This window comes from Idiotropiscis lumnitzeri, chromosome 12 (assembly GCF_059441095.1).
Source record: "Idiotropiscis lumnitzeri isolate Australia: NSW breed Sydney's pygmy pipehorse chromosome 12, RoL_Ilum_1.0, whole genome shotgun sequence".
NCBI classification, from domain to species: domain Eukaryota; kingdom Metazoa; phylum Chordata; class Actinopteri; order Syngnathiformes; family Syngnathidae; genus Idiotropiscis; species Idiotropiscis lumnitzeri.
Genome location: NC_142402.1, coordinates 13,317,689 through 13,333,031, shown reverse-complemented (window position 1 = coordinate 13,333,031; position 15,343 = coordinate 13,317,689). Strand labels below are relative to the sequence as shown.

General features: G+C 40.4%; 2 protein-coding genes across 4 annotated transcripts; both read right to left on the bottom strand.

Annotated features, from left to right (window-relative positions):
* Positions 1-536: 536 nt before the first annotated feature.
* On the bottom strand, positions 537-6,633 carry prpf38b (pre-mRNA processing factor 38B). Of its 2 annotated transcripts, XM_088310240.1 has the most exons (8): positions 6,185-6,633; positions 5,046-5,114; positions 4,380-4,531; positions 4,225-4,299; positions 2,994-3,037; positions 2,866-2,924; positions 2,041-2,276; positions 537-1,714 (listed from the first exon to the last, which is right to left on the bottom strand). In XM_088310240.1, exons 1-8 carry the CDS (start codon positions 6,380-6,382, stop codon positions 1,051-1,053), a joined length of 1,497 nt encoding a protein of 498 aa, XP_088166366.1. In that variant the 5' UTR covers positions 6,383-6,633; the 3' UTR covers positions 537-1,050. The 2 variants fall into 2 exon arrangements, with proteins under 2 accessions (XP_088166366.1, XP_088166365.1); XM_088310239.1 differs by lacking the exons at positions 2,866-2,924; positions 2,994-3,037 and having other exon boundaries at positions 4,239-4,299; positions 6,185-6,631.
* Positions 6,634-7,361: 728 nt separating this feature from the next.
* LOC148326008 (EEIG family member 2-like) lies at positions 7,362-14,966 on the bottom strand. Of its 2 annotated transcripts, XM_088310241.1 has the most exons (11): positions 14,669-14,966; positions 13,204-13,324; positions 12,873-12,902; positions 12,505-12,621; positions 12,275-12,321; positions 10,481-10,584; positions 9,938-10,018; positions 9,655-9,862; positions 9,360-9,496; positions 8,372-8,435; positions 7,362-8,185 (listed from the first exon to the last, which is right to left on the bottom strand). In XM_088310241.1, exons 1-11 carry the CDS (start codon positions 14,809-14,811, stop codon positions 8,143-8,145), a joined length of 1,095 nt encoding a protein of 364 aa, XP_088166367.1. In that variant the 5' UTR covers positions 14,812-14,966; the 3' UTR covers positions 7,362-8,142. The 2 variants fall into 2 exon arrangements, with proteins under 2 accessions (XP_088166367.1, XP_088166368.1); XM_088310242.1 differs by lacking the exon at positions 7,362-8,185 and having other exon boundaries at positions 8,368-8,435.
* Positions 14,967-15,343: the final 377 nt, after the last annotated feature.

Here is a 15,343-nt window from a genome sequence, read left to right as displayed (position 1 = left end):
TAATGTTAGCTCCGACAGGATAGTGTGTTTGGATCGTTAGATTTTGGATTCACGTGAAAATGGCAGCACTTCGCCCCCCAAAAATTAATTAAGGGCGGGATTATGTAAATTAGCCACACAGTTACATCACACAACGGTGGAAATCAGAAGGCTTTGCTTGTGGACATTTTTCCAGCAATAGGCCACTCACAATTTATTTCATTGGTTCTGTATTTTCACTTGATGTGCGACCCAAATTCGTATACAAGCAATTAAGTTTTCCATGTCACCTTCAGTAATTTTTGTCCATACAGTGTATATTAATTGCGCTACATTGTGGCTGTGGTTTTATACTGGGGGGGGCTGTTTGTTCACTTGCATAAAATACACATTTGTCCTTCTAAAAGGTAATGTATCAGGATTTGTTTTAATATCCAGGGTTTCATATTTGGATTGAAATAAAATATTTTCAGTACATTCAAATAAAAAAACAAATTCCCTGCATACCAGTGTCATATCCTCTTTACATTTCTTCCAGAAAAAAAAAGATTATCCCATTATTGATAAAAGTGTTTTATTAGAAAACAAAATGCAACAGAGCAACAACCCAGACATGACAAGCAGGGGTCTCAGTTGAATCCTTTGCAGACTCTACTTGAAGGGATTAAAACATTCTCTTGTGGTCTACAGAATCAGGAACAGAATCGCACAGCTCCTTCCTGAAGTACACGGATGCATTATTGACATTTTATTTTAGAAATCAAGTAATGTGGCTAAACATGGTAGCATTTAGCTTGGCCTGACTGTTCCCGCCACATGAATGAATGCAACTCCTGCCACTGATGTGCAGACAAGTCTCTGAAACATGAGATATATACAAAAATCATATTTTCCACGGGCCGAAACAATAAACCGTACAAAATTAAAACGCCACTTTTGCAATGTCAAGTGAGGACTAACAACGGCTTACTAGGACGTGAAAAAGGCAAAACCCAAACAACGATTCCAGATGACATTCAGTCTATGAGACAAGAAATGGATTTAAAAAAAAAAAAAATGTACGAAGTGACATTATTCAACGCTGGGACTCCTTCGTCGGTCGCCGTGTTTGCTGTGGTCGTTACTGGCCTCTTTCAGGTGATGACTCCTCTCTTTGCTGCGACTGCGTTTGTGCGAGCGCTGCTCTCCGTCGCGTTCCTTCTCTCGACTGTGGCTGCCATCGCGCTTCCTGCTCTTCTCCTCGCCGCCACTCTTGTGCCGCCTCTCCCGGCTGCCACTTCGGCTCGACTTCTTGGCCTTGCGCTCTTCCCTGTGCCTGTCCCTGTCGTCTTTGTGCCTCCTGTCGTCGCTTTCCCCTTTGCCCTTCCTCTCCCTTGACCTGTCCCTCTCGACGGGTCGCTCCCTGTGGTGGTCCCGCTCCTTCTTCTTGCTCCTATCGTCGCCCCCATCTCGCTCCTTGTCTTTGCGCTCACTCCTTTTGTCCCGGCTGCCGCTGCGGCTTCTTCGCCGCTCGCGTCGATCTTGGTGGTTTCGTTCGGCGCTGCGGGATCGTCTCCTGTCCCTTTCCGCCCTGTCCCTATCGCGCTCCCTGGCGTCCCTCTCCTTCCTCTGACGTTCCCGTTCCCTCTCCAGCTCGCGGTCATAGCTGGGACCGTGGCGGTCTCGCTCGCGGTGGTGACTTCGGCTCCTTGACCGCTTTGGAGAGCGTCTGGGGCTTGGTGTCCGTCGAGGGGTCCTGGGAAGAACACCCCGATTAATGACGATGACATGCGCAGTCCCATTAACAATTCACTATTCACATATTTCATGATTTATTTATTTTTTTGGGGAATTTCTTCCGCTAGCACCTTGAAATCTATACTATTTGTCAGTCCCTACGTTTTCTATTTGTGCAAATCATCGAAACTGTTGACAATGGCTTGCCCGCTTTGACGATACAATGATGATGGCTCAACAGTTGACCCCCTTTTTGGGTTTTGTTTAGAGATACAAGGATTCCATCCGACATCAGCGAAAATTTACAGTTACTCCCTTACAGTTTGAACCCGCTTTCTAAATTACCTGGAGGGACGACGTTCCCCTTGTCGTCCCGGCTCGTCGAAGGCCTCCTCCTCCTCCTGCGGCTCCTTCTGAGGCACCTTCCGAGGCCTGCTCTTCATCTGCTGGTCGATGCTCTTCTGCACAGGCACCGGGATGCGGGGGAACAGGGTGGAGAACCACTCCAGTTTGGTGAGGAAGGAGCGTAACATTTCGCCAACTGTCATCACGCAGCCGCCGCCCGCCTTCACGTCCAGTTCCTGGAATCAAACGGTGGCGGGCCGCCGACAGGACATCGTTTAAAACATCGGCAGGCACATCCTCAACATTGTTGCATCAACTCAAAAGGCATTATGTGATGGCCAAGTACTGAGCCTTCACCTCTGTTCATCTAGCTTAATCTCTCTAGTCAAATGTGTCTGCCTTTACATTTACCACAGAGGGGAAAACAGGTGTAAGTGTCACACATAGTTTGGCTCATCTAAGCTGTCTAGCAGACATCTGTACTCACACAGTGAGCATGGGTGATGGTAAAATGTTAACAGATTAGTAACACCCCATCTTACTCGCCACAAAGTATTTTCATCTACGTTTAAATTGAGAGTGGATGAGGTGAGTAATCTGACTACACTGAGCTCTATCCTCACTGTGCTAAAATGAGAGAGGAAGAAACATGAGCTGCCTCCTCCGCATTCCCTCTTCAGCATTATGGGAGTCGCGTGGAGCTTGTAACGAGACAACATGCCACAGTGGAAGCACAGATGTGAGCGGGGGAGGCAAGTGCACCCCCCACCTCGCTTGAAAGGATCGTTAACTTTGTAGGGTAGAGAACAGCCGCTTTGCACTCACACACGCAAACCAACAGTGCTGAGATACACTATCCAATTCACCTGCAGCACAATGGGCATCTAAAGAAAAAAACAGCGGAATTAACCAGTTGTTTAGGATTAGGAATTAGAGAGATATGTGAATATTTCAATTAAGTATAATGCAGAAAAGCAAAGGAGGCCTGGTTGCACACCTGGAATCAAACACACAACAATGAGCACATCATGAGGTACAGCTGAACAATTGTAGAGTAAAACGTTGATACTTTTTTGCAGGTATCAAATATAATAATAGAATTTGATAGCAATTAATTGCATACAGTGTTCCGTGCGTGAGATCACCCAACGCATCTTCCCTTGTTAAATCTTGCCAGTCTTGTGCAAGTTAATAAACGAACGCCACTTTTGAACAACTCAAATATTTAAATATGCTGTTCAGGTAGTCAGGGTCGCAATGGTGTAATAGAAGTGTAAATACCCCCAAAATAAACATTTTAAAAAGTCAACCTCTACTTTGCGGTTTTTCAGCGTTCGCATGGGTTCGGGTTATCGGTAACCATAATTACTGTGATTGGATAAAAATAGTATTTTAGACAAAAATTTATTATGAAACAACGTGCCGCAGCGGCCGATGTATAAATGATTCTCAGAGTAAGGCCAAAAAAAAAAAAAAAAGAAAAGAAAGAAAAGAAAACATATGACACGATGTCACAAAGAAAGGAGTGTGCAATTTTGTTTTTCGGCCGCAGTTGCCAGAAGTGATTACAACTCAAAATCCAATCCAAAATCGTCAAATTATAAAATAAAAAAAATCATGACCAACTCACTATGTAGTAATTTTTTTTTTTTTAAATTGAACTATTGCCAAAAAAATCGTACGAAATTAATTCTAATTTATTGAAAACAAATTGAGGCCAATATAAGAGGAAATTACTTCAATTATTACATTGAACATCATTAAGATTGTACAGCTGCACCTCGTCAAGTGCCCAGTGAGTGCAATAACAATGCTGCATGATAGAGACTTGAATGTGTGCATCAATACAATTGCCAATTACAGAAGTCTTTTGTGCAACTAGTCCTGGTCAAATCTTGACAAAAGCATATGGACATGCCTTAAAAAAACAAATACACATAACTAGTAAAAGATGTATTCTGCGTCATTTAAGGTACTTACCCTGACAACAACCAGCAGCGTGGAAGTGAGCAAGTAACCTAGCTACTCAGGTTAAGAGGACAAAACTGCGGGTAATTAAGCCAAATGAAGGCAAAGGTGAAAAATCAGCTATGCGCATCACAGCAGGAGAGGGGGTGGTGGTCAGTTTCAATGCATGGATTGCACGTGTTTTAATGGAGAGAAATAGAAACATGAAAATATTACCAGGCGTGACATACCTCCTCATCATCCATGAAGCCGTCATACCAGTCTATTAAATCGGCTGGGGGCTGTGTGTATCTGAACGAGATGCAAGAGATTGTCAAAATCAGGACTTGGGGTATTAGTGTTGCGCGCAGCCGAATGGCTGAAAATCATACCGTATGTACATGAAGCCAAGTGCTCGGATGTAGGGCGAGTCCGTGTGCGTGATGAGGCCCATCAGCTGTTTGCGTGTCAACTTGAGCGTAAACAGTTTGTATAATAGACAGAAGGCCGTTGACACAATGCCACCTGTACCAACTCCACGAACCTACAGGGGAGCAAGTCAAGAACATCTGTAGACTGCATCATGGCACACTAAAGCAGTTAGCAACGTCTACTAACTTATGTTCAAACGTTTGGGATCAATCAACCTAACTTTATTTCAAGCACTTGAATAATATTTTTTCCCAATGAAGATAGCACCACAATAATCAGAAATGTTGCGTTACCTTGACTGAAGAGGTTACCCCGCATACTTGTTTGGCACCAGCGAATGTGCACATTCTGATTTTTTTTTTTTTTACATTAGTGTCAGTTCGCATCTTTTTAAGTTAGGTCACTCTCGAACCAAAGTTCAACTGCACAGTCTACATATCGTTAATGTGGTTACAAATATTAGTTCCCCCCCAAACTTTTAAACTGTTGTGAATGCTTAACAATAACACAACTGTTTATAATTGGAAGTCTATTCAACAATATGATCCTATAATATTCGTGAGGCTAGGGAGGACTACAAGAGGGTTAAGGATGGGGAAAAGAAAAAGCACGTACTTCTCACTTACCCCTCCGCACATTCCAGTCTGACCAGCAGTCTTTCTGCTTCCTTTCTCCCATGGCTCAACGTGAGTCACCTGTGTGGGAACACAAATATTCAATTACGGAAATAGAAATTGGGGCCAACAAGGCCCAATCTTGGTCGAAGTGTCGCCATTTTCAGGTTTTTTTCAATTGACTGTTGTAAGTTCTAACTTATTTCTCGTGACCTCTATTTAAAAAAAAAACAGTTGACACATCACTCTGAATTTTAGCCTATACCAGCTTACATGTAAATCCATCAGACAAGGGTTTCTCCAAGTCGCAGGCAAAACAAAAGTGTTGAGGAGATATGATGAAAAAAAAAATAATGTAGTTGTGCTGGTTTACTATAACTTAAATGCTTTATTTGACCAGATTTTCAATATGACGATACTATTACAAAAAAATACTCCCCAAAAAGCCATTTCTTCCCCAACACACTAAAAAAACTTTTGCCAGAACCCATCATTGCATTTTCATATTCTTGATTTCCATTTCATTCAGACTCTGCATTATGACAGAATGCCATTTTTGGGGCAGAAAACCTTGGCATGTTGCAATTTTGTTTAAGGTGTCAGCTATTGAGATAATAAAGCTAGTCAATTCTTTTTTTTTTACTAAAACGACCACAATATCATAAATTCAAAGTTTATTTTACAGGGGTTCCCCAATCCCTTTTCAGTTAAACACGCTTCTTTCAAACTACAGCAACTACTTCACATACCTACACTACGCATGTTTCGTAAATGCTGATACTAGTGTATGCTATTTTCGAGACAATCCCATCATTTAGGCGAAATGTCGGGGAAAAATAGAGGGGGGCATATACCTTGATATTAAAGTAGGTTATTTTGAGCGAATTCCACCATTTAAAAGTTAAATTCAAATGTTTTTTCATTTAAATGTGGGCGTTCTACGACAGCATACTTTGTTTGTTTCAAATGCTATTATTTTCTGTACATAATTTGGAAATACCGTGTTGTCAAGTTTAATGACGAAGTCAAGAATGTTCAGCATATCAAATTTAAATAACGTAATGCATAAATAGTGGCGGCACTAAGCGGCACGCTAGCCTAGCAATCTGCGGTTAGCCAACTAGCATGCAGACTAGCATCTTCGACGTTACCTTGAAATAGATTTCGTCCACAACCTCGTGGTATGTCTTTAGCTCGTACAGCTGAACTTTGAAATACGGCGAGGACAGAACATTAGTAAGAATCATCGGGTTGAGGTTCATTGTCTTCTCGTTGCCCCACAGGGGCAATACGTTGCCATGTTTTCCGGACGCAGTCTTGCTCACGGCCTGGCTCCCCATGTTAGCCATGGTGGCTAAATCCCACGACGCCGAGCTTCTCAAGTACGGTTGGCCTTCTTCCAGTTACAAATCCATCTGTTTTGGTTTGGTCAAATCCCGGTGGTTGCCGATTTGGAGAGTTTTCAGCGAGAAATCGGTGGCAAATGGACGATAACAACTTGGCGCCGTCGTTGTAGCTAATGTGCTGCCTAAGATGATGCGGAGTGGAACCGGAAATGGACGGTGGGGAAGTGGTGCATTGCTGTCGCCCATACGTCAACATGGGATGGTGGAGTACATATTTTGGGTCATTTGTCTGTGGGATGCTTTTAAATTGGATTTGACTACAAACGGATGTTCTGTAAGTACCATGCCGATATAATTTGAACACCAATTTCAACAACTTGCTTTAATTTTCAATATTTGATTATCAACGGAGCAGACGGGTCAAACGCTGTCTCCCTCGGACGTAACCAATTGCAATGATTTTAATATTTTGGAGTGACATTTTATTTTATTAAAAAAAATATCAGCAACTTTGTCTACACATTGCAATACATTTTACCGCAGTAATTATTTTTCTTTCGCTTATTTTGCGCATCTGACGTCAGTGTCATAATGCGTGCGCAGTCATGAGCCCAACGGTTAGACTTTCAGAACTTTTTTCCCTCAACATATTCGGCGGTTGTCTTTTTTTAATTTTTTTTTTTAAGTTTCAATATCTGAAAGCCAGCATGGGTATTTTAAACGCGTCCTTAGGGTATGAAATTATTTAAGGAGTAACAATATTAACACAAAAATATGAAACATATTCATATTAAATCATACATTTCTGCAGTGTGAATCAAAAGCGCATTACTTAGTGACAAACGTAAATTAGGCCAGTACGACCCTGTATTTTCTTTACCTAACACCAATAAACACTGACCAATGCAATAAACCGACCAATCTTGGTTATTCACAATACTATTTTAAGAGTTCATACAACTTGACTTGATTTCACAAAAGATTAATGTAAGGCTGTTTATTGAGTTAATTTGTCATGCTTAATTTTGCAGACAGGTGGGCACTTTGAATTCCACGTAAAATAAAATACATTCTGTGAAAAGTAAGCTCATATGTTGAGCTAAGGTTAATTAAAATATAGTATTTAAAATAAAAACAATTTACAAACGTTAGTGTTAAACATTTATGACTGCATTTTTCCAAGACAGTCACTTAACTGTGACAAAATTACTCATATTGCATAAATACAGAGTCCATATTAAAGTACCTCGTGTCATATTCCCTTCACTCATCACATTCAAGCGGAAGCTTGGCAGTAGTCAGGGTCAGAACAGTCATAATGATGAAAGAAACAAACAAAATGGGTGAATGTCTTGATGTTGTGTAAAATAATTTAAAAAATACTGGGAAATGATTTACACTCACACACTACTAGTAAAAGATGCAAATAGCCTAATAGAAATGTCACATACCATCAAATATTGAAACTAATGTTCAATCATTTTGTATTCATGACATTAATAACCTTTTCTTGAAATGTACATCGATTCCAGGATGACTGATGCCTGCTCAGTTACCAACACCCCGGACACAGTGGCCTTCCAACTGCACTTTGGACACTAGAGGGATTTTCTGGTCTACAGATGCTGTAGGTAATTCCTGTGCTTTACTGTACACAACTTCCACACTCTTCGTGGAATGAGGAGCGGGCATTTTCTGACGCCACTTCCGAATGCATCAATGTAATACGCCACTCATCATGATGGTCACATGATTCTCAAAGCTTAGTGCTTGATCACCACCTGCTCAAATGCTCCCGCTGCAACCCTGAAAGAAAACACCACACATATTTTTACATTCCAAAAAACAAGGATAGATAAGTGCGGACTTCTAATAATGCTTGGAATATTACCTTACGTTATTTTACTAAAATTCGACATTTGCATTGTAGATTCTATCTGGATTTAATTCATGAAATGGGGCACACACATTCCACAGTTGCATAACACTCACCGAGTGTGCTGGCTTCCCAAAGCTGTGCTCCCGCCAGGACCGACAAACAATCGGAGTCCTTCCTCTGTGACACATACGCACACACGTTACAATCTGTAAGTACTGAATAACTATGTGACTAAAATCAGTTCCGAGTTAGTCCTTTTATCAAGGTATTTCACAACATACAAGTGGCACAATTGTCTTTTAGATATGCATGGAGAATGTTATAACAACGCATGATATTTTATAGAAAAGCGCTATACAATTGACAGCCCCATTTACCATATTAAGGGATGAAAGAATTTTTTTGCAAGCCACATGATAGTTTCCCTAAAAGGTTTGTCACATGCCAAGGGGCCACTGCCAAACGCGACTGATGATCAGCGGCGAAAAGAATAGAGAAAAATAAATTCACAATAAACAATGGCGCCAAACACCAAGTGACGGAGCACCGCACATTGACCGACCAGATTTTTTTTTTTTTAGGGTTCCCTTAAAACTTACAATAAATTACTTACTAGCAGAACATTTTACTGTTTTACTATACTTTTTTCAAAAAAATAAATAAGGCAAACATCGTCTGATTTAAAAGGGCTAATATCGGACGATTAAACGAGCCGGCTGATTATTCTTTCGGGCCCTAACTCAGTCATTTGATTAATTGTTTCAGCCCTACTAGTCCAGAGTATATTCCGCCTATGCCCCAAAGTGATGGGCTCCGGGTCACCACAACTCTGATCAGTAAAAGCGCTTTAACGCAATGGATGGATTCGTGGGTCTTAATATGAAAAATGTAGTAAATGCCCGACGTAAATTAATAAGGTTTCTGTAAATCTATCCTTTTATTTAATGACTTAAATTCAGCTGCCGAGCTATGCTGTCCATTTTCTACCTCGCCACTACAAGCAGAGATTCTCATGCAAGTGCACTGAGACGCCGCATCACTTTAACGTAATTTGATTCCATCAGCAGGATGCTGGCTGACTTCCCCGTTTTAAGTACACACCCTCCGTACTGGAGTCCAAGATACTGTGACTGAAATCCTGGCCCTGCAGGATTTTGTCAATGATGTCGTCTGCGTTGACCCTGGTGTCGTTTACCCTCGTCAGCTGATTCTCCATTGAGTTCTGCTTGACTGGATGTCTAATTCACAGACAAGAACAAGGTGGGATATTGTTTAAACATGCTCGATGGGAAACGGCATAGAATGTTTTATTGACTTCAAAAACATATTCCAGATGGATCATCTGCGTAAGCATATTTACTGTACATGTTGTACACGTGTGTATTTGCGTATTTACCTCGAAGTTTTGGCAGTTGTGGAGTTCTGTTCTGTCGTGTGATAGCATCTTGCAGTGTTTGGAGGAGAGGACCGGCTCTCCTTGTCTGCTCTTTCTGTTTGCTGCTCACAGGGCTCTGGGATACTGTCGATGCCTATTGAGGCAGAACCTCCGGACGCGTTCCTTCGATGTCTCAGGTCTGGTGAACTGGAATGATTTGAACTGTAACCTGGAGAATAAGATTAGACTGATGAGATGAGAGGGAGTATTGTAGTTTTCCCGGGGAGATAATGTGTCTATGTACCTGAAACTTTAGACTGTTGACTGGTGTAGCTGGATGTTCTGGTGTGACCACTGGTAAGCCTTTCCTCTGGAACTGGAGTCCCTGAGTAGAGCAAAATTCAGCAATTTAGGTAGACCAACATTTTTTTTACCAACAATCCTTTTTCAACAAAAGTCTTTTTAAACTATTGCAAAGTACATAATCATATTTCAAAAGTAATACTTGTGACTTAATTTTTCTGTATTTACAGTCATTGTGTAGATTTTGTCCAATTGGGCAGTGTTGTTTCTTCGTTCAGATCCTTCACACTCCGTTTTTTATTAATAATTTATAAATATTAGTTGTAACTATGGCACCCCGTTTTGATAACGCACCCCAGTTTCAGTTCTGCTCTTCAGAAAGCCCATTTAAAAACTAATTAGCGTTTTCCTCTACCATGTATATAGCGGCCTCTGCTGGATGGTCATTAAACCAACCCAACCATCTTTAAATGAACTCTTCTGGAGTGAATAATCATTTTCTTATGTTTATGGCTTATTAGAAGCTGTTTATGTATACGAGTACCTGTTGCTGAAACGGAGGAATGCATGTCTCCTCCCTTACGCTCCTCGAGGAGACACTCTGACTCAGCCTGCGGTATACTCAGTGTCATGGCTGTGGATGACGGGCTGCAAGGAGCAAGCGCGAGACATTCTTTTTTTAAAAGCGCATAAATGGATTATGGGCCATATAAAAAAAAAAAAATCCCCATGTTGAAAAGCTACAAAGATTGAGCTATCTAATCAGTGAATACGTTTATATCAGAAGCTCCAAATCTGTTTAGTGAGGCTGATTGACTTTCGTTGTGATTTCAAAACAATGTCAATTTAATTTAAGTACCCTTTTAAGTATTAGAATAGCAGACAAAAAAAAAAAACATTACTTTTTAATTCGAGACTAAATGGTAGAAATTAAAATACATCACAACTCTCCCTTCAGTTACACGCATGATTATTTAGAAGTGGATGATTCATGAGTTGATTCAAATTGTCATAGCTTTAATACCACGTGTCTCAGCAGACACTAATAGAGGGACCACGCCTTTCAGTTGCTTCTCTGTTGCTATGTTAAACACACAAATGATGAGGGTGGAGAGGCACAGTCAGGAATGCATCATAATTCCATTGCACGGTGCTATAAATCCTTCACATGCAGTGAGTAACACTGACTGGGATGAGTGACTGGCCCGCCACGAGTTTACACTTCAGGCAAAAAGTTCCTTAGCTGCAACTGTCATTTTGCACAAGAAAAAAACGCAACATGTTTGAATTGGACTTTTTATAAGCTAAAGTGGACATAAGAGTGCGTGACGTAGACGGTTATAATGCACAGATTGAGTGAATCTGCATACTCGTGGTCCGACAACTTAAGGTTTGCATGTTCAAAACACCCTCTATGCCCAATTTTTTCCCCCAGTATTTAGATTTTGTTGTTGTTTTTCAGGATTTTTTTCCCGATTTCCCTCGTGTTTAAAAAAAATAAATAAATAAATGTTTATCGGCATTTTTTTAACGATTTTTCTGGGCTTGGGAAAAAAATCTTGACAAAACTCCATCTGAACATAAGTTACATTAGTAAATTTAATTAAATTATTTTAGGCTGTCACCTAGCCACCACCGATTATAACATGAACAAGGTTGTTTGGTAGGTTAAAAGCGAAAACTTTTGAGAAGGGCAGTTGTCACATCTCACAAGCTCACATGTCACAAGCTTTGCCAGAAGTGAGCCGTTACATCACATCCTCTGCTATGAACTGTCTGGCATCCAAACAGGACTTGATTCTTCCTTGGTGTTTATCTTATCAGTTATCAGCTCTTTCAAAGGAGCATGAATGACCGGACGGCGTGTTATCAGCTCTCCGATAAAAGAAAAAGATCACATTTTTACTTTCATCTCTGTGGGTAATTTTCCCATCAGAAAAGAGCAAGTGCGTCAGTGTACTGACCGACAGGATGTTGCTATGACTTCTAGAATATACAGCGGGATGCCCTAAAGGCTCTAATTTGGAACGGGACCAAAATGTTCAGCCTTAAAAGTCTGTCAAAATCTTGACATCCAACAGTTGTGAAGTGTCGTGTCGCGGAGAGGCTGAAGTGATAATTCTGCGATTGTATGAAGGGCGACTTTCAGTATGTTAAACTGTTTAAGTTAAACAGCTAGTTAAGGCATTGTCTGTATCATTAAAGGTCTTATGATGGCAACCAACGAGCAACTGTGTGAACTAGAAAAAAACACGATTTAAAAACCTCCCTTGACAATTATAATTAAAAATATGATCAAATTAGATTAAAAAATTGGAATCAAAGACGGCATCATTACGTTTTAAAACAGGGGTCGCCAGACATGAGTTGTGTTGTGATGACAACCTGTAAGACAAGAGAAATGTCAGTTGCCGGATGACTAACAATTGATCCTCGCAGAACAAGAAGACTAGGACATGATTTTCTTTTTGGCGATTGCGAATTCTGCAGCTCATGACCGAACTGCATTTCGTTCTAGCGCCAACTGTTATGATTTTGAGACAAATCATGATAAACTTGAGATGGTACCTTAAGAATTGAATTGTCCTGTCTGGTTTTCTTGGTGTCATATCCCTCCAGGAGATATCTTCTTGTAATGCTGCCCGACCCAGCAAACTCAGACAGGTTTAAATCAGCAAAGCCCAGCTGTATGTGGATGCAAGGAATCAAAATAATGCAATTATAAGACACAGAATAAACAAGGCAAAAAGAGTTACTTGTTAACAGCGTGAATTCTGAATTACAGATATTTTAATCAGTAAGCCGGAACGTCACATAAAAACAGCCCAAGTGTTAATAGGACACCAAAGTCCTGCTGTCGATTGTATCGTGTAAATAAAAGGAGTGATAACATCGTTCCAGCGGATTATTGATTCTGAAGCTCATGGAAGAAATACCTTTGCAAATGATTTCCCACCCTTCAATTCCTGGAAAGACAAATACACCAAAATTAGTTTGCATACATAAACTGTATGATTTCAATATAGATCATGAGCCTTTATGGGTTAAATAGTTTTGGACTTTTTAAATCAAAGTTCCAAGAACATCACAGTGGGGTCAGATTTAACATTTACACTGTGTCCCCCACCCCTGCTCTGCACAATTTTGGCTTACAAATTAACATCGCTTCTTGTAATAATTTTCCTAACTCAACAGTTTCAATTCTCACGACAGGCATTTCTGTCACATCAACAGAACAAATCTTGGGGCGTGAAACCAGCTGTGTACCTTGCGCACTGACACCCGACATACACATGGATCCAGAACACCTGTCCGGGGATTGGCACTCATCTTACACATGAAGGAGAATCGCTTCCTCCAGTGCACACAGTTGGCTTGGACGGGCTCCCTGAAAACAAAGCCGATTTAAAATCTTTAGGGCTAACTATAGTCATCATAATCATGGATCAAAATAGCAGTTCAAAATAGCATTTAAATGAAAATTATAGTTTTGACTTTATATATACACACACATGTGGTTAAATCCCCCCAAAAAGCTTTGAAAACATGTATATTTGGTATGTCTTAACAAACCGTTACCATGGTGATGTTTTGACAACTAACAGCAAAGCTGGCACGAGTTACGTCTCAGCTCGTTTTTCCGCAGTGACTCATTTTGGCCGTACGCAACGGATGAACAGTTGGCTTTTTTTTTTTTTTTTTGCTACAAAGGAAGGAAGTTATTTTTCTTATTTTGGTTATCACTTTGGAGTCCTTCAAACTGTCTGCACATTTTGCCTATATACATGTATCACTAAACCTAAGAACTGTGAAGCAGATTTTGTAACCAATATTGCCCTGTGCAGCTGTGTTAATGTACCGTAAAAACAAAAAGTCAACCAATTATGCACAATTGATGTTAGCCATCTGTAAATGTTCTAGCTTTTTGCAGTTAGTGGCAGAATTACAGTCAGGTGACAAACGTTCATGGTTTTGAGACATCAGTTTAATAAATATGAATTTATAATGAACTTATTAACAATTGTGCCAAGTAGTTGCTAGGCGACAAGAAACATCTCTGCAGCAGTACTATAGACATTAGACTGTACAATAACTAAGTGTTCCATTATAGAAGTAAAGTCATTTGTACACTAAGTTTTAAGTGCCCCTTTGTTATGTTGAAGTACTTAAAATACTTAGTAAAATACTCTCTGGTACAATAAACAACGTTTAAATATTCCCTCCGTTCAATCCCCGTGTACAAGAAGTTCCCCTGTACCCTCGCACAGTAAAGTACTCCATTGTTCAGTAAATTATTCACCTGTACAATAGCAAAATAATTAGGTTGAAGTACTCGATTATATTACAATAAATAGTTCAAATCCTCCCTTGTACATAAAGGAAGTTAAGTAATCCCTTACACCATTTACACTTATGTATGAACACTGGTTAACTGGATTTGAAGCGAACTAAAAAGTAATTACTTTTAATTTAATTAACTAATTGGTAAGAATATACATAATTTAGTGGCACACATGACAGTAAATCTGTTACTAAGCACGTTACTTTTCAAAGTAATACTCAAACGTTAGCTCAAAGCCAAACGGTGACTTATGACCAAACAATCACTGAACGAACGTCGCCTCCGTTTAATACCCAATGTTTACGTCAACATAAAAAAAATCGACATATTTCTGCTGACGTCACTAAGTGAACGGCTGCTAAAAATAGCTGCCAAATTCGCCAAACTTACCGAGAAGACTCCTGGACGAATGCACCGTGTACGAGGCGAACTTTGCAAAACAAGACGCCGTTGACAAAAGGAACTGACGACAGCTCCTCCAAGTCGAAGTCCACTTTGAATTCGAATCTCTTTTTCATGAGAAAGAACGACATGCTGCGAGAAGTGGGACACGGCGTCGAAGACAAGTGCTGACGGGCAGCCGGACAGGACTTTCTCCACCGACTGCTGCCCACTCAGCTGTTCAAAACCTTTTCAAACTTCATCCGGGCTTCTTCTTCCTTCCCACCCGCTACTTGCTTACTGAGATACTCGTGACGCGTCATCATTTCATTGGCTGCAACGCTGACAAGTTGAACCAACTTGGTTCGCTTCTCGCTATTCAAATGTCGCTACACCGGAGTTTGCTCAAATATCGTGCCGTAGTTGTATTTCTACGCTCCATTCTGTCACTGAGAAGTCATGAAAGCAACTCGCCGTCACAAAACGAATTAAAAATATGACGTAACTACAAAGTCTACCGCACATTTCAATTTTACATTCGCAATGACATTGCAGATATGCAGGTAAACGTTCAGTAACAGGCTCACCTCACTTAGTGATGTTTTTTTTTGTTTTTGTTTTTACGGACCAGTGAGAACAATCTGACCGTTCAAAGGTAAAAAATTCCCAGTCATGATTATGTAG